Source organism: Stenella coeruleoalba, assembly GCF_951394435.1.
Source record: "Stenella coeruleoalba genome assembly, chromosome: 14".
Lineage (NCBI taxonomy): Eukaryota > Metazoa > Chordata > Mammalia > Artiodactyla > Delphinidae > Stenella > Stenella coeruleoalba.
Genome location: NC_137160.1, coordinates 57,458,944 through 57,480,244, shown reverse-complemented (window position 1 = coordinate 57,480,244; position 21,301 = coordinate 57,458,944). Strand labels below are relative to the sequence as shown.

Genomic DNA, 21,301 nt, shown 5'->3' with positions numbered 1-21,301 from the left:
TCACTGATGCTACACTGTTTCTTTTTTTTTTTTTTTTTGCTGTACGTGGGCCTCTCACTGTTGTGGCCCATCCCGTTGCAGAGCACAGGCTCCTGACGTGCAGGCTCAGTGGCCATGGCTCACGGGCCCAGCCGCTCCGCGGCATGTGGGATCTTCCCGGACCGGGGCACGAACCCGTGTCCCCTGCATCGGCAGGCGGACTCTCAACCACTGCGCCACCAGGGAAGCCCTACACTGTTTCTATTTGTAGTTTACTCTGTCTCTGGCACCAGAAGGTGAGCTCAAAGCGGGCATGTCTTCTATTTAGTTCACCGTATCTCTAGCATCCAGGGTACACATAACAGGCACTTGGTATCTCTTTAAATGAATGAATAATCCTCAGTGGTTGTTTTTATTTTAAAGTTAAGAAGAAATAATGTATCTTTCTTGTCTGTTATCAGTGACATTTGAATCTGTTTTCCTTTTCTGTATCCACTCTAGTGGCTATTACCACCGGGTGCTAATGTCATTTCTCCATAAAACGCTTGCTAAGTGACTGGGGTTGAACTGCATCCTTTCCAGCAGCGGGTAATGAGGGTTGAAATAAGGCTAAGAATGTTGCTGCTCGATCCTTACTTGTAGTGCTGGCTGGCATCAATCTGGGGCTCACTTATATGTTTAAGTGAATAGATCATCTTAATTTGCTTCAGTCAGTGTCAGTGTTGTCGTTCTGCTCTGGGTCATCTCTGTACCAAATAACAGTTGGGAGAGGAAACTGCTTTCTGCTCAGAAGGAGGGAGATGATTTCAGCTTCTACCCCATCCTGGCTGGGATGAGGACCCTTCTCATCCACATCGCTCCCAGTTGCCAGTTCAGGCCATTTTGAAATAAGGACCGCTCCCTTTCTCATTTTCTAGAGGTGAGAACAGCCTCTTGTATTTCTTGATTTTGCCTTTGACCCCTTACATCATCTTTACATCACAACAGGTCTACCACTCATATGCAACCCTAGTTTTTGTTTTAGAGCAATTCCTTGATTTCACAAAAGGAAAAACAAAATGCAATTGCTGTTTTATTGTAGGGCTTCTTCAGCCGCAAGTAACATAAAAATCTGTTCACAATACCTTCATCAAAGAGAGGGTTGTTTTTCCTACATGACAGACACTGATGTGCTAGGCCCACGCTGGCAGGTCCTGGGTCCAGGCTCCGTCATCCTTCATTCTCTGCCCTCTTCAACACGTTGCTTCTGTCCTTGTGCTTGTCACCTCATGAGCCCTTATATCTACGTTCCGTGAAGATTGAGGAAGGGGGAAACGGGCAAAGCAGCATCAGCATCACCTAAAAGTAGGCAAAAAAAGTATTTATGAACATCCAGCATTGCCCTCCCCTTAGACTGTACTGCCACTTCCAGGTGTGAAAGAGGCTGGGAAAGGCGGCCGTGTCAGCCAGGCGTGGGCACGTTGCTGCCCTGAGCCGAGTCAGGGCTCCTTATCAAGGAGGGCTCGGGGAACGGGTGTTGGGTGGGCACCTGCAGCGTCTGCCCTGGCAGCTGTGGTAACAGAGGAACTCTGTGAGAATGGGGGTCCGTGAGGATGCTTTGTTGTGGTCTCGCGTTAGTACAAACATTGTTCGTTACTCAGATAATTTCCAGCTCACAGGGGTATTTTCCATTTCTTTTTTCCGTTGCAGCAACAGGTCTACCGTCAGATTTACTCCTGCCTGAGTAAAATTTTTGTAGAAGACTTGGAATAAATTAGGAGCTATTGATGCTGCTAGTTTTAGCGAGTAGCTCGCAGTAGTTAGCAGACTGAAGATTGATTTTAGACAATCTAAGCTCTGAAATGAGAATAATATGTGATTATCTCACAGCACTGTGGTCAGGCTGTACCAAAACAGCGCTTAGAGGTGGTCACTGTTGCTGTCTTTGTAGTTGTTTATTCGTTCACAAACCACACTCTTTTTCAGCGTCTCCTGCGTGCCGGCCCTACTGCGGCAGGTGGGGTGCAGCGGTTAACAAGCTAGATGAGGCGGATGTCCTTCTGCCCCGGACTCACCTGCCAGGCGATGAGCAGATAGACTAGGGAGGGCATTTCAGGCAAAGTGGTAAAAAGAAGGCAAGAAAGGGTGATACGGTCAGCGATGCTCTCTCTAAGGAAGGGATTTCGAGCTGAGAACATTTTTTCTTGAGACCTAATTCTCCAAATAGCCAAGTTACAAGTAAGATATTCTTGGCAAAAATGCAGTTACTTTCTGGGGAAAAGCATTAATTTTATCATCGGTTCCCTTTTTTTCTAGAGGCAATAACATGAACTATTACAGAATTTACCGGTTTCTTTTCACCAACAGACGGTTCTCTGTCTAATTCACCATCGAGTCAACCCATTACACTGCATCATATACAAAATTACCAAGAAGACTGTTAGGTTCTGTGCATTTTCATTGCATGTGCTCCTTGACTTCGTCTTTGTGTGTCCTTGCTGTGGTTCTTAATGAAATAACTCTTCTCCGATAGTCGGGGTCACGCCTCTCCTTACAGATCCTACAAGGAGAGAATTACGACACCCATCAGGGATCTGGAGATAAATATGCATTGATAAATATTTGATGAAATTGATAAAATATCACTTCAGGCCTTGATTGAATCAAGTGCATTAAAATAGTCCTGAAATACCCAGTAGCCTTCATTGGGAGGCTGCTGAAACGTTGTCCGCACAGAGCTGCATCTGGGCTGGCAGGTGGGCACTGGCTTGTTGGCCTGTCTGTGGGTTTAGGTTCTAGGCCTTTGTGCTGGTGGCCTTGGGAGCGTGTTGTGAGGCACGGTTTGGAGAAAAGTCTCTTTATACCCTGTGTTTCTTTCTTTTCTCATAGTTTTTTTTTTTTTTTTTTTTTTTTTTACTGTTTGACACAATACTTCTTAATTAGGGGCTTGTTTACAAGTTTTAAACATTCATTTGATTAATAATTGTTTTCTTTTTCCAAGCTCTTTCTGAAAGCTACCTTGGGGTAGGGCAGCTCTTATTTCTGCTTATCCCTCAAGGTGTTTCACAGAGTTGTGAGGGTGTAATAAGTGTCTAAGGCATACTTTCCTATTGTTCAGTAAATTTAACAAAAATCTATTTGAGGTGCAAATATTTGTTCTAACAGCATCATACACTGGGACCCAGCCTTGGTCAGTACTTTTCTGCAACAGAATCGTACTGTAATGCCAATTTCTGGTTTCTATGTCAGCCTCTCTTCTAGACTCTGAGCATCTTGAGGGAAGAGGTATGGAAGGCTCATCGAGTCATTCAGTGAGCATGTCCTGAGCAGTGACTATGTGACATACTAGGCAGTGCCGACACAATGGTGCAGTACACCCAGGCTCGCAGCTCACGATTCTAATAGAGAGAGAGAGAGAGACACTAAACAAATACATCATTTAATTTGTAGTAGAGGTAAGTGCTATTAAAAAAGGGAACCTAACCTACTCTTGGAAGTTAGCCTGAGGAAGTGAAATGTAAGCTGTGACCTGAAAGATGAGTAGGAGTTTTCCAGGCTGAGAGGTAGGAAGGTCATTCCAGCATGCAAGTGTTCTCAGCTGTGAAAGAACCTGGTGGGTTCAAGGGACAGGAAAAGGCCAGTATAGATGCAGAATATTGAGTAAGGGGAAAGATCAAGTAAGACGCATCTAGAGAAGTAGATAGGAGTTGGGATCAGGTAGGCCAGGCTGAGGATTTGGGACTTAATCCCAAGAGCCATGAGAAGCCATTGAAAGAAGCTAAGAGGGAAGTGATGCAGTGAGATTTGTGTTTTGAAGATGTCACTCTGGTTGCAAGATGGGGACTTGGACTGAATGAAGGATGGTGCTGAGGTCGTTCAAGGGGGAGGCAATGATGGCTTGGGTCAGGGCACCCAGTAGTGATGGGAGTAAGTTGGCAGGTGGAAATACCTAAGAGATTGAGAATTGGCCGGAAGTTGGGTGGAGTGAAATGAGGGCAGGAAAGATGTCAAGGATTAATGCAGTTTATTGAGACGAATGGCTCTAGAGGAAAAGAAGTTTGGGGACCAGGCGGTGACTTCAGTTTTGAACATGTTGAATTTGAAACGCCTTTAAGAGATTCCCAACAGAGATGTTGGGTGAAGAGTTGGATGCATTGGTCTAGAACGAACAGAGTGTCTGCGCTGTAGCCTCTGAGCATCTATAGCATATATTTGGTGAACGAAGAAATGGATGGCCCAGGAACAAACCTTGGGGTTCTCTGCCATTTTAAATTTCACCAGAGGATGAAAAGCTGGCAAAGAAGAGAATGCCCACATGCTGATGGCGAGAGTGTGATGTCACCAGAGCCAGTGGACAGTAACAGTTCAAGAAGGCGGTAGCCAGCTGTGGTCAGCCTAGCGCCAAGGCACTGAGTGTGGTGTGCTCTCAGCAGCGTGTGTTGGGCCTAATGCAGAGAGGTCACGGGTGACCTCAGAAGACAGGCTGATGTGGTTCAAGAAATGGGATGTGAGCAAGTAGAGAGAACCTCCTGAGAAGTCTGGCTGTGAACAGGAGAAGAGGGAACAGCAGCTAAAGGGGATGTGGCTCCACGGGGGAAACTGGAGTGTGTTTAAGTGTTGGTAGAAAGGGTTCAGTAGTCAAGGGGCAATTAGATTACTTGATAGCCCAAAGCTCCTGAAGAGTGGGAGGAAGATGAGATCCTAACCTAAACGCTGAGGGTTCGCTCGGGGGAGGGCAGACTGCTCCCTGCACTGTGATGGGAGGGAAGCGGGGTAGGAAGGCCCACGGGTGAGCAGGCTCCTGTTTTCTCAGTGAAGCAGCAGGCGAGCCAGCGACTGAGTCCCGGAGCAGGGAGGTCAGTGGGAGGTTTGGGAGAGCCTGGAGGGCTCAGGTGACACTGAAGACAGACGTTGTGATCACACCTGATCCACACTGCTGTGTAATTTTTCCCAGGAAGAGTTAGTTATGAAGAACACAGAGCAGCAGGATAACACAGCTGATTCATGGCTGGCTTTTTTTTTTCACAACCAGATGTGATAAAAGGTCAGAGAGGCAAGAGAGTTTATGTCACGTGCAACAGAAAGTCGAATACTGGTGGATAGACTCAGACAAGGGAAGGGAGTCGTGATGCGAGGGGACTGATGGTGGGAAGGAAGGGAGATCAGTGGCCTGGAGGTCCCCGTGATGTTGGAAAGAGCCTCAGCAGCGGGGTTACCAGAGTAAAAGCAGCCTGACTGTGAGACGATTTGGGAAGCGGTGCCGTGCTGGGTGGCGATGAGATCCGGAGGATTTTCTCTGCGTGTGCGGCCCAGCCGGGTTTGGGGACGTGGCCCCTGAGGATGAGCCGGTTAATGATCTGTGAGGGCAGCAGATGGGGTAGGACAACCGGGAGGGCGGGCGCTGGGGCCGCCTTGGGCGACGGTGGAGCAGGGACGGAGCGGCACCCGGGGAGCCAGGCCGAGGTCTTGCTGAGCGGTGGGGGCTGGGGGGTGGGGGGGTGGGCCACGAGAGGCCAGCGGTGTTGGGACCTGTTGCATAGGGAGTCTTCGAGGAGCAGGGAGGAAGCACAGTCGAGGAGGGGTGCCGGGAAAAGAGGGCACTTTCCTCTCTGCCCGTCCCGGGGCACGTGGAGTGTGAGAAGATGCACGTCTTCTCCTGAAGAAGCTGCAGGGTGCAATGTCTTCACCCCACAGGCAAGTTAAATCAGAGCTGGGAGTCGGAGAAAGTATTGAGATGAGGACAAGGACCCAGGAGCTTGAACAGGAGATGGAAATCTGAGAGCTGGGGAGGGAGGGGGAAGGTGTGGGATCTTCATCAAACGAGAGCAGCATGACAGGAGGGGGTAGCACATTCCAGGAGCGTGCGTGTGTGTGTGTGTGTGTGTGTGTGTGTGTGTGTGTGTGTGTGTGTGTGTGTGTGTGTGTGTGTGTGTGTGTGTGTGTAGGGGGGAGGGGAGGAGAGGGAAGGGGAAACCAGACTGAGAAAAATCACAGAACAGAGCAAGGGGGTTTCAATCCTGATACTCTTTACATTGCCTCTTGGGCTTGACGGAATTCATCTCTGGCCTGGATTCATTATGTATTGTTCAGTATAGTATATGTAGTATACTATAATATTGCATATATATTGATAGTAAAGTATAGAATAGTATAGTATATATAGTATAATATAGTATATATAGTATTGTACGGTGTAGCATATGAAGTGTAGTGTATATAGTTTAGGGTAGTGTATGACAGTATAGTATAGTGCAGTATAGTAGAGTATGCTATATATATACAGTATGGTACAGTACAGTATGATGTGGTCTGTATAGAATAGTACCATATAGTGTATGTAGCACAGCACAGCCCAGTACAGAATGGTCAGGCAGTTGGCTCTTCAGCCGCTGGGACACACTTGAGTGGCACAGGGAGGACCATGTCACTGTCTTCTCTGCGCCCCATTTGCTGGTTCAGTTTCTGTCCACCCTTTGGGGGAGCTTTGCTGTGGCTGAGTGGGAGTTTCATGGGGAGCCACAAACCAGACCTCACCCGCTCACCTGCTCAGCTCATGGCTGTGTTGCCTTTGCCAGTGTTATTCTGTTGAAGACAGGTCATGTTCTTCTGGGTTTTTTTTTCACTTAAATTTCTTCAATGCCTATTCATTTTGCTCAGCCTCTGATGTTAGTTGCTGTTTATATTATCCATTACAGCACTGATATTTTCTGCTAAATCGTTTTATAAAACATCACAAGTACCCAATAAGTGTTTCCGGTGACGGTTTGTTTTTAATTTGAAAAGTCTTGATGAATATCATTTGCATATTTTAGTCTTTCCAGTTCTTCTTTGCTGAGGGTGTTTTCAAGGTATGTTCTTTTACTTCCTGAAGGGGCAAATGATGTGAAAATCCTTCCAGGTCAAGCTGTTTGTCCCACTCCAGGGTGCCGAGGGATAGGCCATATCCGTGGTCCACGGTATTCAGGACATCACAGGTAAAATTTTTTCTTATTTAAATTATTTCAGGGATGAACTGAAACATGATGCAGATTAGCAGCTGTAGGAAGCATCGTAATGACCCTCTGGGAGCCAGACACCTCCCCGTCATACTCCCCCATCGCTGTCCCGAGGCCCCTCTTCAACATTTCCCGTGTTTGCCCAGCCCGCCTTCCTCCGGGCCTTCTGGCCTCCTGAGGCCCGGCCCAGACCACCAGGCTTCCCAGGCCCTCTGCCCTCAGGTGCACACGTGCCCCACCCTTCGTCCCTCGTGCTCCTGAATCCTCCCCACACAGCTGCCCGTCTCGCCACCTTCTTAAGAAAGTCCAGAACCTCCTGCCGCTTCGCCCCTGGCTCTCACCTTGCCTCTGTTTCTTTTTCTCTATCTTTTATTTATTTGGGGAGGAGATAATTCTGTTATAGGATAAAAAATAGCATGAAGTTATGTTGCAGAATATGCCTGTGTTTTAAATATGTGATAACAGTATGGGGAGGATAGTGCTCATAATGAAAAATAAGTACAGATAAGTGTTGAAGTCCTCGCTGCTTTTTCTGTCACCATCAAGTGGTAAAGTAACGTATAGATAAATTATTCATATTGGTGATCTAGTTACAGAATATGTAAATTAAAGCTGAACAGAATTGACATCAGATTTGTCCAAATACACGAACAGATAAAACAAACACATAGATAACTATGAAGAGAAAAGGATAAATCATATATGTGAAACAAGGAAATGTTTGTTTGGATAAAAGAGATCCACAGAGAAGTCGTCGCTGTGTCAGGTGCTTGCAGGTCTGGAAACCAGTGCTTCAAACAGCTCTAAATGAATCAAAGCAAGTGTTACTATAAGAAGTAATGCTGATGTTCATAAATATGTTATATGTGTAAATATAATACACTTACTTGAAAGAGTTCTAAGTCTTTTGTCACAGATATTTAAAAATCAAATACCTACTCTTGCACATGTTTGAAAAAGTGACACAAATTGGTTAGTGTATTACATAAGCTGCTTTGCATTCAAAATCAGACCCTCGTGAATCTCCGTTTGACTTGGCATCCTGGATGCCCATGTTTTTCCACACAACACTTGTATCGTTAAGAACCTTGGTGGTGCAGCATTTCTTGAGTTCTCCGCTCAAAAAGGGAGCTTCCAAGGTGTTGGTAATATTGTTTCTTGATCTGGTGCTCATAACCAGGGATGTATTCAACTTGTGAAAATTCATTGAGCTTAAGTACACTAATAATACTTGTACTTTTCTTTATGAATATATTATACATCAGTAAAAAGTTGAAAATTAAAGAAACCACTAACACTTAAAAGATTATAATATAGCAACCATAAAAAAGAAATTGAAGACATGTAGACACCTTGGTTACTTGGACAAGTGCAGGACTCGCAGGTTATAAGAGAGGCCCTGGTGGTGAAGCTGGAGTTCTGTACGAGGGAAGGGAGGAAGAGAGAAAAGGACATGGGGGAGCAGGTGGGGGAAAGAGCCATCCCATCATCGGGTCGGGGTCTGTGTGAGGTGAGGACCCTGTCGATAGAACCACTTTACAGACATTACTAGGGGTGTGTGGCTGTGAATAATCTTCTTCAGGCTTTTCTTGTGTGTTTATGTTAGTTTTTAAAAACCTAGAGCTGCAAAGTCCAACATGGTAGTTCTAGTCATATGGGTCTGTTTACATGGAAATTAATTACAATAAAAAATAATGAAAATTTCAGTTTCTCAGTCGCAGTAGCCACATCTCAGTTGCTCAGGAGCCGCCTGTGGCTCGTGGCTGCCACATTGGACGGCCCAGAAAGTTCCTCTGGACAGCCCTGAGAGAGCGTACCAGGTTCTGCCTCCTCATGGTGGATTTCTGAGTGCCAGGTACTTCTGGATGGATAACTGGACATCCTAGTGCCTCCTTCAAAGCTTGAATCATTATCCTCAGAGTGAGCCGGCCAGTACGTGGTGGTCGGTCTGTCCCTTATTGTCCTCTGCAGTTGCCCGCCTGTGGCACCAGGGCTGGGGTCACAGACATCACCCGGGCCGCTCCTGGGACCGCCGAGGAGCTCACTCACCCCAGCTGACTTGCCCCCCTCCCCCCCGACCGCGATTCTTATGTGTAGGTTATTCACCTTCCCCTACTTGGATTCTGAAAACATGGACCAGATCTCAGTGGGCACACTCCACTGTGTTTCAGCAGCTTCCCTGAACTTTCTCATCCAGTATGGCCCAAGTGGGTCTGATTGCTGTTCTTAGTTATAGTATCTAATTATGAATAATGTGAGAATATCTGACGTGATTCTCTCCAGCAAGTAGCCTTTACCGGGTTGGCATCAGAACTTTGGAAGAAACCAGAAAAATGTAAAAATAAAGAAGTGTTTGTTAAAAAAGGCATTCTATGAAGCTTAGAAAAAAATGAGATAACTGAACATGTGGTAGAAGAATGGGACTTTTAAAAAATTTTTTTACTTTTTTAATTAACATATAGTTGGTATGCAATATTATATATTGCAGGTGTACAACATAGTGATTCCCAATTTTAAAGATTATATTCCATTTATAGTTATTGTAAATATTAGCTATATTCCCTGTGTTGTGCAGTTTATCCTTGTAGCTTATTTATTTTATACGTAGTTTGTACATCTTAATCCCCTAACCCTATCTTGCCCCTCCCCACTTCCTTCTGCCCGGTGGTAACCACTAGTTCTCTATATCTGTGAGTCTGTTTTCTTTTTTGTTATGTTCACTAGTTTTAATTTTTAGATTCCACATATAAGTGATATCATACAACATTTGTCTTTCTCTGACTTACTTCATTTAGCATAATGCCCTCCAAGTCCATCCATGTTGCTGCAAATGGCAAAATTTCATTATATATATTCCATGTAATTATATATACAATTATATATGTATATATTCCAATGTGTCTGTATATATATATATACACCACATCTTCTTTATCCATTCATCTGTTGATGGACACTTAGGTTGTTTCCATGTCTTGGCTATTGTGAATAGTGCTGATATGAACATTGGGGTGCACATATCTTTTTTTCTTTTTTTAAAACATCTTTATTGGATTATAATTGCTTTACAATGGTGTGTTAGTTTCTGCTTTGTAACAAAGTGAATCAGTTATACATATACACATGTCCCCATATCTCTTCCCTCTTGAGTCTCCCTCCCTCCCACCCTCCCTATCCCACCCCTCTAGGTGGTCACAAAGCACCGAGCTGATCTCCCTGTGCTATGTGGCTGCTTCCCACTAGCTATCTAGTTTACGTTTGGTAGTGTATATATGTCCATGCCACTCTCTCACTTTGTCCCAGCTTACCCTCCCCTCTCCCCATATCCTCAAGTCCATTCTCTAGTAGGTCTGTGTCTTTATTCCCATCTTGCCCCTAGGTTCTTCATGACCATTTTTTTTTTTTAGATTCCATATATATGTATTAGCATATGGTATTTGTTTTTCTCTTTCTGACTTACTTTGCTCTGTATGACAGACTCTAGGTCCATCCACCTCACTGCAAATAACTCAATTTTGTTTCTTTTTATGGCTGAGTAATATTCCATTGTATATATGTGCCACATCTTCTTTATCCATTCATCTGTTGGTGGACACTTAGGTTGCTTCCATGTCCTGGCTATGGTAAATAGAGCTGCAATGAACATTTTGGTACATGACTCTTTTTGAATTATGGATTTCTCAGGGTATATGCCCAGTAGTGGGATTGCTGGGTCGTATGGTAGTTCTATTTTTAGTTTTTTAAGGAACCTCCATACTGTTCTCCATAATGGCTGTATCAATTTACATTCCCACCAACAGTGCAAGAGGGGTTCCCTTTTCTCCACACCCTCTCCAGCATTTATTGTTTGTAGATTTTTTGATGATGGCCATTCTGACTGGTGTGAGATGCACATATCTTTTTGAATTAGTGTTTTCGTTTTGGGGGCATAGATACCCAGGAGTGGAATTGCTGGGTCATATGGTAGCTCTATTTTTAGTTTTTGAGGAACCTCCATACTGTTCTCCACAGTGGCTGCACCAGTTTACATTCCCACCAGCAGTGCATGAGGGTTCCCTTTTCCCCACGTCCTCGCCAGAATTTGTTATTTGTGGTTTTTTGTTGAAGGATGGAACATTTTTAGGGAACTATGAGGCAGGATATGTTTTGTATCCAGACCTCACATCCACGGGGCAGCCCCTGGTGACGGCGGGTGACTGGGCTGCAGCTCTTCTGCTGGCCTAGACCTTGTTATGCTGGAGCAGGGCTCCTGTAAGAAAAAGGAACATCTTCAAAATGGAATCACCTTAGTGATTCCATTGTCTCAGAAAAGAAAAATAAAAAGCGATGAGCACCTGTACTTGGCTTCTCTCTAGAATGGAAAAAGACAAAAATTAGAGAACTGAGTTTTCCTTGGACTTAGATTTTTATATAGAATTTATAAAGCGTTTAGACCATCAGGTAAATAAATTCTGACTTACCTGTGAAAAGCTTTTCTTACATTGAACATTATGTTGTGCTCAAGGAAAGGGGAGGAACTTCTTGTTGGAGGAGTGGTGACCGCAAGGCAGTGTAGGAGGGTGGGGTTGCGGGTGATGGAAGGTCGGTTCCTGCAGGTACTGGGCGTTTCTGTATCCTGCTTTAATCACTTTCAGTGACGGTCTGTCTTTGCCAATTTTAGCTTTGAGGTGCTCGTTACTCATTGACTGATTCCATTTTCAGTTAATACACTGATTTCTTTTTAACAACTAAATTTGTTTTGTTTTATAAATTTATTTATTTTATTTATTTTTGGCTGTGTTGGGTCTTGGTTGCTGCATGCGGGCCCTCTCTGGTTGCGGCGAGCGGGTTTCACTCTTCATTGTGGTGTGTGGGCTTCTCATCGCAGTGGCTTCTCTTGTTGCGGAGCACAGGCTCTAGGCACGCAGGCTTCAGTAGTTGTGGTGTGCAGACTCAGCAGTTGTGGCTCATGGGCTCAGTTACTCCGCAGCATGTGGGATCTTCCCAGACCAGGGCTCGAACCCATGTCCCCTGCATTGGCAGACGGATTCCCAACCACTGCACCACCAGGGAAGCCCAAATCTGTTTTTAATTCACTCTAGGTCATGACATTCTGAATGTCATTTCCTAGGTTAGTCAGTTTACTTATGTGACTCTGTGTATAACTTAAGAATTTATTTAAATCCTCTTGTAATTAACTGGGTAAAAGAATTTTTATATCATTCATAATCTGTGGGTTTTGTTTTCATGTTATTGTAGTCTAAATCTTACATAGCTGTAAAAGATGAAGAATATTATTCTTTAGTGCATGTCTCGGTGGTATCTGTTGAGCATGTCTCACACACACACACAAACACGCACACACAGACGCACACACACTCTTACACGTGCTAGAAATTTGCTGTAACACGCCCGAAGTTATTATTATACATTTTGCTTCTTATATGTCAGATCAAGAGATGAGAATTTTAAAATGTTGCTGCATCCTCCCAGAATCCTAGATGTATTATTATAATCATGTCTAGCTTGAGTTTCCTGAAGAATTTAAATTAAACATTCTAAAATGAAAGTTTTTATTTAACTTGTCTCAGATGCGTACCTTTACCAAAGAGTCAGCATTCTATAAGATGCTTTTTACAGTCTCTAGTCCAGAAGATTCTTAAGCACATATTTTTGTGTCTTAAAAAATGAAGAAAAAGTAAAACAAGAAGCCCCCCTGCAGTTTCATACAAAACAACTCAATTGACTTGTGCTCCCAAAAAGCCTTTGGGAAGCTGCTTTTAGGAAGGTGGCTGTTTCAGCTGCTTTTCCATGAAACTCTCCCAGGCAGTGATGTGCCTGCAAGGAGTGAATGTTGTTTCCACATTTCATGTCAGAATTTCTCACTCAGATGTGGAAGGCTTGGTGTTTTGAAAGGAAGTAAACAATATTCTTAAAATAAGTTGTCAGCATCTTGTTTTGTACAGCTGACAAGAACGGTGACATGAGGATGTCGCTGAAGACGTTTGAAGAGAACATACCACTTTCAGAGATCAGGCAGACCCCTTGGTATCCTTTTTAGATGAATTTCAGACAGGTTTATTTTCATTTTCATGTAAATAGTCAAGGGGTTAAAAATAATATTCAAAGCTGTTTAGAGTTCAGTAGAAGCTGCATAAACCATTATTTGAAAGAAATTGCATCAATTCTTATCTGTATGAAAATAAGACTTTTGGCACAAAATTACCACACAATTTACATTTTATTTGAATGAATTTACATAGTGAATAAAAAGAAGTAGGTGTATTTGTTTACATAGAAATATTTAAAGATGACAATACTGGGACTACACGATGTAAACCTATTTAAGCCAGGGTCCAGGACTAGGTATGTTGTTTTTTCTAAATGAGCAGAACATAGACTCCGGAAGACTTGATCTAACTCTGTGCCATAAAACATACAAGGGTAATTTACTTAGGAAGTAATGATTATTCTTCACACAGAGAGCCAGGTACCGTCAGAATGTAAGGACCCCCGCCCCGGTGCGCCGGGTGGGATGCAGGACCCGAATCGCCAGTGTCACGCCGTAAAGAGCACAAATGGAAAGGAGCACCTGCTGCTCAGGAGTGAGGGGTCAGATAGATCTAAGGCGTTTGGGTGCTCTTCATGGAACCTTCTAGCACAACTCAGCCTCTGTTTGTGGTTTGCCTGGAACTATTTTGTCAACTCAAGAATTATGATGGAAATTATTTCAGGTTGTTTTCTTCTCTTCACATCTGTTCTCCTACAGACGTGTGGTGTGTGTGGTGTATGTGGCGTGTGTCAGTCACTGTGTTAACGTCTGAGGTTTTAGACTGGCCTGAGTTGGACTTGCAGACCTGCCATTTACTATAACTAGGGGGCAAATGGCCACACTATGCTTAGCCTCAGTTTCCTCATCTGTAATTGGGAGGTCTTTGCAATAGAAAAGGTTAAATTCCATAATGAGACTAAGACACATGTAAGTCTTAATGCACTTTATGATACAGTATCATGTTACTGAAAGCATAACTGCAGGAAATATACTGAGAAACACAATAACATTAGGAGATTTTAACTCATCCATTTGAGACTATGATAGATTAAGTAGGGAAAACAAATACAGATATATAGAATCTGAATAACATGATTTTAAAAAGACAAAGACTGACCGGAAGCTGTATGTCCAACTGAAAAAAAAAAACCTACTTAAGAGCACTTTTCAAAACTCAACTATTAGGCCACAGACAACTTATAAATTCTGAAAACCAAAACAATTCAGACCCATTCTCTGATCAAGTGCAATAAAACAAGAAGTTGTTGGGAGGAAAGCCAATCACCTAGAAGACATGCAAAAACATTCACAAATACAGCTTAAGCAGTCAGAGGGTCAGAGGAGACCCAAACCCAAATCTTAGAAAATCCAGATGGAGTCTAATGAGGACACGAAAGAGATAAACGTCTGGGACGTCACTGTGTGTGTGTTCACAGGTAAATGTAAACCCTACACAGCAAGAAAGAGTGAAAATAAATTACTTAAATATTCAACTAGAAGAGTTAACTGACTTTTTAGATGAGTAGAAAAAGGAAAGCAAGAGCAAACTAGAAGTTGAAGTGAATGAACTGGAACACAGAAAACAAGTAAATGGGTCAGAGTACCTTGAAACAAAGCAGCGACACTGCAACAGTAGGCCATCCATGGGGGTGCAGTGGACAGTGCGGTGTTCTGAGAGGTGGGGCCCCCGGGCCACAGCTCTTGGGTTTCTTGTTCCGTCGTTTGTCCGACTTTCCGTATGATGTTTTCTTTTAAATGGTTGATCTTCCTGGTGGGTTTTGGGTAAACACAACCTGGTCGTATCACACTGCGTCAGGCCTCTCTCCTCGCAGCCCAGCCCTGGCTGGCCTCAGACTCCTGCCTGGTCACCCCTCACCTGCGAAGCCCTTCTGAGCTGCACTGGGCATGTCAGGTGGTCTCCGAGCCGACACACCCCCTGCAGGTGACCCTTCTGGAGCCGCCTCTGCTCACCTCCCAGTCTGAGCCTGTTTCTCGCAGGTGGACTGCACAGCCGTTTTCCTGGGACCTACCTGCCTGCTGGAATCCCCTCCAACTCCCTCTGTCAGATCCTCCCTGGATTCTGTCTTCATTTCCCTGGTTTATTTCTCCTGGCTTTGGAGCATAGGGTTGTGGGAGATAGTTATTCATTTATTTTTGTGTGTGTCGAAATATGTGTTCTCTCTCCTCAATCACGGTTGTTTAGCTGTGGATAGAATTCCAGTCGGAAAACTTTTCCTTCAGCTTATTGAAGACATTGCTGCGTTTTCCTTAAGTTAATGGGAAGTTGGCTGTCGTTCAGATTTCACTTCACAGAAAGGATTGTCTTTCCCTCCCACCCACTACGAGACTCTCACCCCAGACACGGTCGGGACTTTCTGTGTGTTCCCGCTGTGCTGGAATGCGCCTTCCTCGCTCTCTGGTTCAGTCTGGAGACTCACACCTCTTATTTCCAGAAGCCCCTGTGTGAGTTCTTCTTTCTGCCATCTTTTCTCTTTGCTCCATTTGTTTTCCTTCACAGATGCCCAAATTTTCTCTCCTTTCTTTAAATGCCTTGTCTTTTGTTCGCTTCCTTGGAATAGCTTAACTTTGTCTTACAATCCTTTGATTTTTTTTTTTTTTAACCATACTGTGATTTTTTTTCAGTCTGTGAGAACATGTCCTTATTCTCTGATTTGTTTTTTGTTGCATCCTGTTCTTATTTGCTGGGTTAACTTAACCAACATTGACTGGTTAAGTTAACCCAGCATTGACTTTTTCCCCAGGTACTTGTGTTTTGATTTGTTTTCCAGTTAGGTTGGTCGGCTTCTTTCTGTCATGTGAGAGGCATTTCTCAAGTCCTGGTGGTCTTTCTCCAGGTTCACTCTTTCTTTTTTAGTTAATTAATTTAATTTATTTATTTTTGGCTGCGTTGGGTCTTTGTTGCTGTGCATGGGCTTTCTCTAGTTGAGGCAAGTGGAGGCTACTCTTTGTCGTGGTGCGCGGGCTTCTCATTGCGGTGGCTTCTCTTGTTGCAGAGCACCAGCTCTAGGTACACAGGCTTCAGTAGTTGTGGCTCGCGGGCTCAGTAGTTGTGGTGCACGGGCTTAGTTGCTCCGCAGCATGTGGGATCTTCCTGGACCAGAGCTCGAACCCGTGTCCCCTGCATTGGCAGGCGGATTCTTAACCACTGAGCCACCAGGGAAGTCCCTCCAAGTTCACTCTTGAGAACAAGGCACCAGCAAACCTTGCCTGTGTGCTCAGGGCCTGCCAGCTGGTGGGATTCAGGGGCAGTGGTCAGGAGGGGACTGGCCAATGTCGAGGAGCCTGAGTCACCAGCAGGGACCCCTTCTTCTAGTAAGTGCCTTCCAGAAGAGACTTGCTTCCAGATGTTTCCAAGTGGGTTTTTATGACATCTTCTCTCTGCAGACTCTTGGCTCCCAGCTTGCCCATTTTCCAGCCTTGAAACTGCATGAACCTCTGTTATCTGCTGTCATTTCTTCTCTCATGCTTTGTCCTTCTGTATTTATACCCTTTCATTTATTTCTTTTTTTAGTATCGAGAGAAAGGATTGATTATCAAGGAAAAATGATAAATTCAGTTTTCCAGTCTGCCATTTTTTCTCTCACATATTTTTTTAAGGGTTTTTTCATGTACTTTATTATTATTATTTTTTTTTTGCAGTACGCAGGCCTCTCACTGTTGTGGCCTCTCCTTTTTGCGGAGCACAGGCTCCGGACGCGCAGGCTCAGCGGCATGTGGGATCTTCCAGGAGCAGGGCACGAACCCGTGTCCCCTGCATCGGCAGGCGGACTCTCAACCACTGCGCCACCAGGGAAGCCCCCTATTTTTAATTTTTTTAATAGATGTTTATTGGAATATAGTTGCTTCACGGTACCGTGTTAGTTTCTGATGCACAGGAAAGCGAATGAGCCATTATGCATACACATGTCCCCATATCCCCTCCCTCTTGAGCCTCCCTCCTGTCCTCCCTATCCCACCCCTCTAGGTCATCGCAAAGCAGCGAGCTATCTCCCTGTGCTATGCTACTGCTTCCCACCAGCCAACTATTTTACATTGGGTAGTGTATATATATCGATGCTACTCTCACTTTGCCCCAGCGTCGCCTTCCCATCCCATGTCATCAAGTCCATTCTCTTGTGTACCTCTTTATTCCTGCCCTGCAACTAGGTTCATCAGTACCTTTTTTTTTTTTTAGATTCCATACATATGCATTAGTATACGGTGCTTGTTTTTCTCCTTCTGCCTTACTTCACTCTGTATGACAGACTCTAGGTCCATCCACCTCACTACAGATAACTCAATTTTGTTTCTTTTTATGTATGAGTAATATTCCATTGTATATATGTGCCACATCTTCTTCATCCATTCATCTGTCAATGGACATTTAGGTTGGTTCCATGTCCCGGCTATTGTAAATAGTGCTGCAATGAAACATTGTGGTGCATGTCTCTTTTTGAATTATGGTTTTCTCAGAGTATATGCCCAGCAATGGGATTGCTGGGTCATATGGTAGTTCTACTTTTAGTTTTTTAAGGAAACTCCGTACTGTTTTCCATAGTGGTTGTATCAATTTACATTCCCACAAACAGTGTAGGAGGGTTCCCTTTTCACCATACCCTTTCTAGCATTTATTGTTTCTAGCTTTTTTGATAATGGCCATTCTGACTAGCATGAGGTGATACCTCATTGCAGTTCTGATTTGCATTTCTCTAATAATTAGTGATGTTGAGCATCTTTTCATGTGCCTCTGGGTCATCTGTGTGTCTTCCTTGGTGAAATGTTTGTTTAGGTCTTCTGCCTATTTTTTAACTGGGTTGTTTCTTTTTTTGATATTGAGCTCCATGAGCTGTTTCTATATTTTGGTGATTAATCCTTTGTCTGTTGTTTCATTTGCAAATATTTTCTCCCATTCTGAGGGTTGTCTTCTTGTCTTGTTTATCGTTTTCTTTGCTGTGCAAAAGCTTTTAAGTTTAATTAAGTCCCATTTGTTTATTTTTGTTTCTATTTATGTTACTCTAGGAGATGGGTCAGAAAAGATCTTACTGTGGTTTATGTCACAGAGTGTTTTTCCTATGTTTTTCTCTAAAAGTTTTATAGTGTCTGGTCTCACATTTAAGTCTTTAATCCATTTGGAGTTTATTTTTGTGTATGGTGTTAGGGAGTGTTCTAATTTCATTCTTTTACATGTAGCTGTCCAGTTTTCCCAGCACCACTTATTGAAGAGGCTGTCTTCTCTCCACGATATATTCTTGCCTCCTTTATCAAAGATAAGGTGGCCATATGTGCATGGGTTTACCTCTGGGCTTTCTATCCTGTTCCATTGATCTATCTTTCTGTTTTTGTGCTAGTACCATACTGTCTGGATTACTGTATCTTTGTCGTATAGTCTGAAGTCAGGGAGCCTGATTCCTCCAACTCCATTTTTCTTTCTCAAGATTGCTTTGGCTATTTGGGGTCTTTTGTGTTTCCATATGAATTGTAAGATTTTTTGTTCTAATCCTTTGAAGAATGCCATTGGTAGTTTGATAGGGATTGCATTGAATCTGTAGATTGCTTTGGGTAGTATAGTCATTTTCACAATATTGATCCTTCCAATCCAAGAACATGGTATATTTCTCCATCTGTTTGTCATCTTTGATTTCTTTCATCAGTGTTTTATAGTTTTCTGAGTACAAGTCTTTCGCCTTCTTAGGCAGGTTTAGTCCTAGATATTTTTATTCTTTTTGTTGCAGTGGTAAATGGGACTGTTTCCTTAATTTCTCTTTCTGATTTTTCGTTGTTGGTGTATAGGAATGCCAGAGATTTCTGTGCATTAATTTTGTATCATGCAACCTTACCAAATTCATTGATTAGCTCTAGTAGTTTTCTGGTGGCATCGTTAGGATTTTCTATGTATAGTGTCATGTCATCGGCAAATAGTGACAGTTTTACTTCTTCTTTTCCAATTTGTATTCCTTTATTTCTTTTTCTTCTCTGATTGTTGTGACTAGGATTTCCAAAACTATGTTGAATAAGAGTGGCGAGAGTGGACATCCTTGTCTTGTTCCTGATCCTACTGGAAATGCTTTCAGTTTTTCACCATTGAGTGTGATGTTCGCTGTGGGTTTGTTATGTTGAGGTAGGTTTGTTTTATGCCCACTTTCTGGAGAGTTTTTATCATAAATAGGTGTTGAATTTTGTCAAAAGCTTTTTCTGCATCTATTGAGATGATCATATGGTTTTTATTCCTTAATTTGTTAATGTGGTGTATCACATTGATTGATTTGCATATACTGAAGAATCCTTGCATCCCTGGGATAAATCCCAGGTGATCATGGTGTATGATCCTTTTAATGTGCTGTTGGATTCTGTTTGCTAGTATTTTGTTGAGGATTTTTGCATCTATGTTCATCAGTAATATTGGTCTATAATTTTCTTTTTTAGTGAGATCTTTTTCTGGTTTTGGTATCAGGGTGATGGTGGCTTCGTAGAATGAATTTGGGAGTGTTTCTCCCTCTGCAATTTTTTGGAAGAGTTTGAGAAGGATCGGTGTTAGCTCTTCTCTAAATGTTTGGTAGAATTTGCCTGTGAAGCCATCTGGTCTTGGACTTTTGTTTATTGGAAGATTTTAAATTATGGTTTCAATTTCATTACTTGTGATAGGTCTGTTTATATTTTAATTCTTCCTGTTTCAGTCTTGGAAAATTGTAGCTTTCCAAGAATTTGTCCATTTCTTCGTGGCTGTCTGTTTTATTGGCATGTACTTGTTTGTAGTAGTCTCTTACAATCCTTTGTGTTTCTGCAGTGTCAGTTGTGATTTCTCCTTTTTCATTTCTAATTTTATTGATTTGCGTCCTCTCCCTCTTTTTCTTGATGAGTCTGGCTAAGGGTTTGTCAATTTTGTTTATCTTCTCAAAGAACCACTTTTAGTTTTATTGATCTTTGCTATTGTTTTCTTCATTTCTATTTCATTTATTTCTGCTCTGATCTTTATGATTTCTTTCCTTCTACTAACTTTGGGTTTTGTTTGTTCTTCTTTCTCTAGTTCCTGTAAGGTTAGATTGTTTATTTGAAATTTTTCTTGTTTCTTGAGGTAGACTTGTATTGCTATAAAGTTCCCTCTTAGAACTGCTTTTGCTGCATCCCATAGGTTTTGGATCATCGTGTTTTCATTGTCATTTGTCTCTAGGTATTTTTTTTTATTTCCTCTTTGATTTTTTCAGTGATTGTTTTCTTCAGTGATCTCTTGGGTATTTAGTAATGTATTGTTTAGCCTCCATGGGTTTGTATTTTTTACAGATTTTTCCTGTAATTGATATCTAGTCTCATAGCGTTGTGGTCAGAAAAGATACTTGATACGATTTCAATTTTCTTAAATTTACCAAGGCTTGATTTGTGACCCAAGATACAATGTATCCTGGAAAATGTTCCATGAGCACTGAGAAGAAAGTGTAACCTGCTGTTTTTGGATGGAATGTCTTATAAATATGAATTAAATCTATCTGGTCTATCGTGTCATTTAAAGCTTGTGTTTCCTTATTAATATTCTGTTTGGATGATCTGTCCATTGGTGTAAATGAGGTGTTAACATCCCCCACTATTATTGTGTTACTGTCGATTTCCTCTTTTATAGCTGTTAGCAGTTGCCTTATGCATTGAGTTGCTCCTATGTTTGGTGCACATATATTTATAATTGTTATATCTTCTTCATGGATTGATCCCTTGCTCATTATGTAGTGTCCTTCCTTGTCTCTTGTAACATTCTTTCTTTTAAAGTCTATTTTATCTGGTATGAGTATTGCTACTCCAGCTTTCTTTTGATTTCCATTTGCATGGAATATCTTTTTCCATCCCCTCACTTTCAGTCTGTATGTGTCCCTAGGTCTGAAGTGGGTCTCTTGTAGACAGCATATATACAGGTCTTGTTTTTGTATCCATTCAGTGAGCCTGTGTCTTTGGGTTGGAGCATTTAATCCATTCACGTTTAAGGTAATTATCAATATGTTTGATCCTATTACCATGTTCTTAATTGTTATGGGTTTGTTTTTGTAGGTCCTTTTCTTCTCTCCTGTTTCCCACTTAGAGAAGTTCCTTTAGCATTTGTTGCAGAGCTGGTTTGGTGGTGCTGAATTCTCTTAGCTTTTGCTTGTCTGTAAACCTTTTGATTTCTCCATCGAATTTGAATGAGGTCCTTGCAGGGTAGAGTAATCTTGGTTTTAGGTTCTTCCCTTTGATCACTTTAAATATATCATGCCACTCCCTTCTGGCTTGTAGAGGTTCTGCTGAGAAATCAGCTGTTAACCTTATGGGAGTTCCCTTGTATGTCATTTGTCACTTT

At 42.7% G+C, this 21,301-nt stretch overlaps 1 protein-coding gene across 10 annotated transcripts in view; it reads left to right on the top strand.

Moving 5' to 3' along the window:
- Positions 1–21,301, top strand: part of L3MBTL4 (L3MBTL histone methyl-lysine binding protein 4) — a 379,209-nt gene that overhangs the window by 206,340 nt on the left and 151,568 nt on the right. For all 10 annotated transcript variants that reach the window (XR_013831388.1, XR_013831389.1, XR_013831390.1 and 7 more), the window contains exon 14: positions 6,830–6,932. Coding sequence is in view for 7 of the 10 variants with exons in the window: in XM_079943122.1 (XP_079799248.1) it covers positions 6,830–6,932 (103 nt within the window). In the remaining 3 variants the exon portion in view is untranslated. The remainder of the gene's footprint in view (positions 1–6,829; positions 6,933–21,301) is intronic.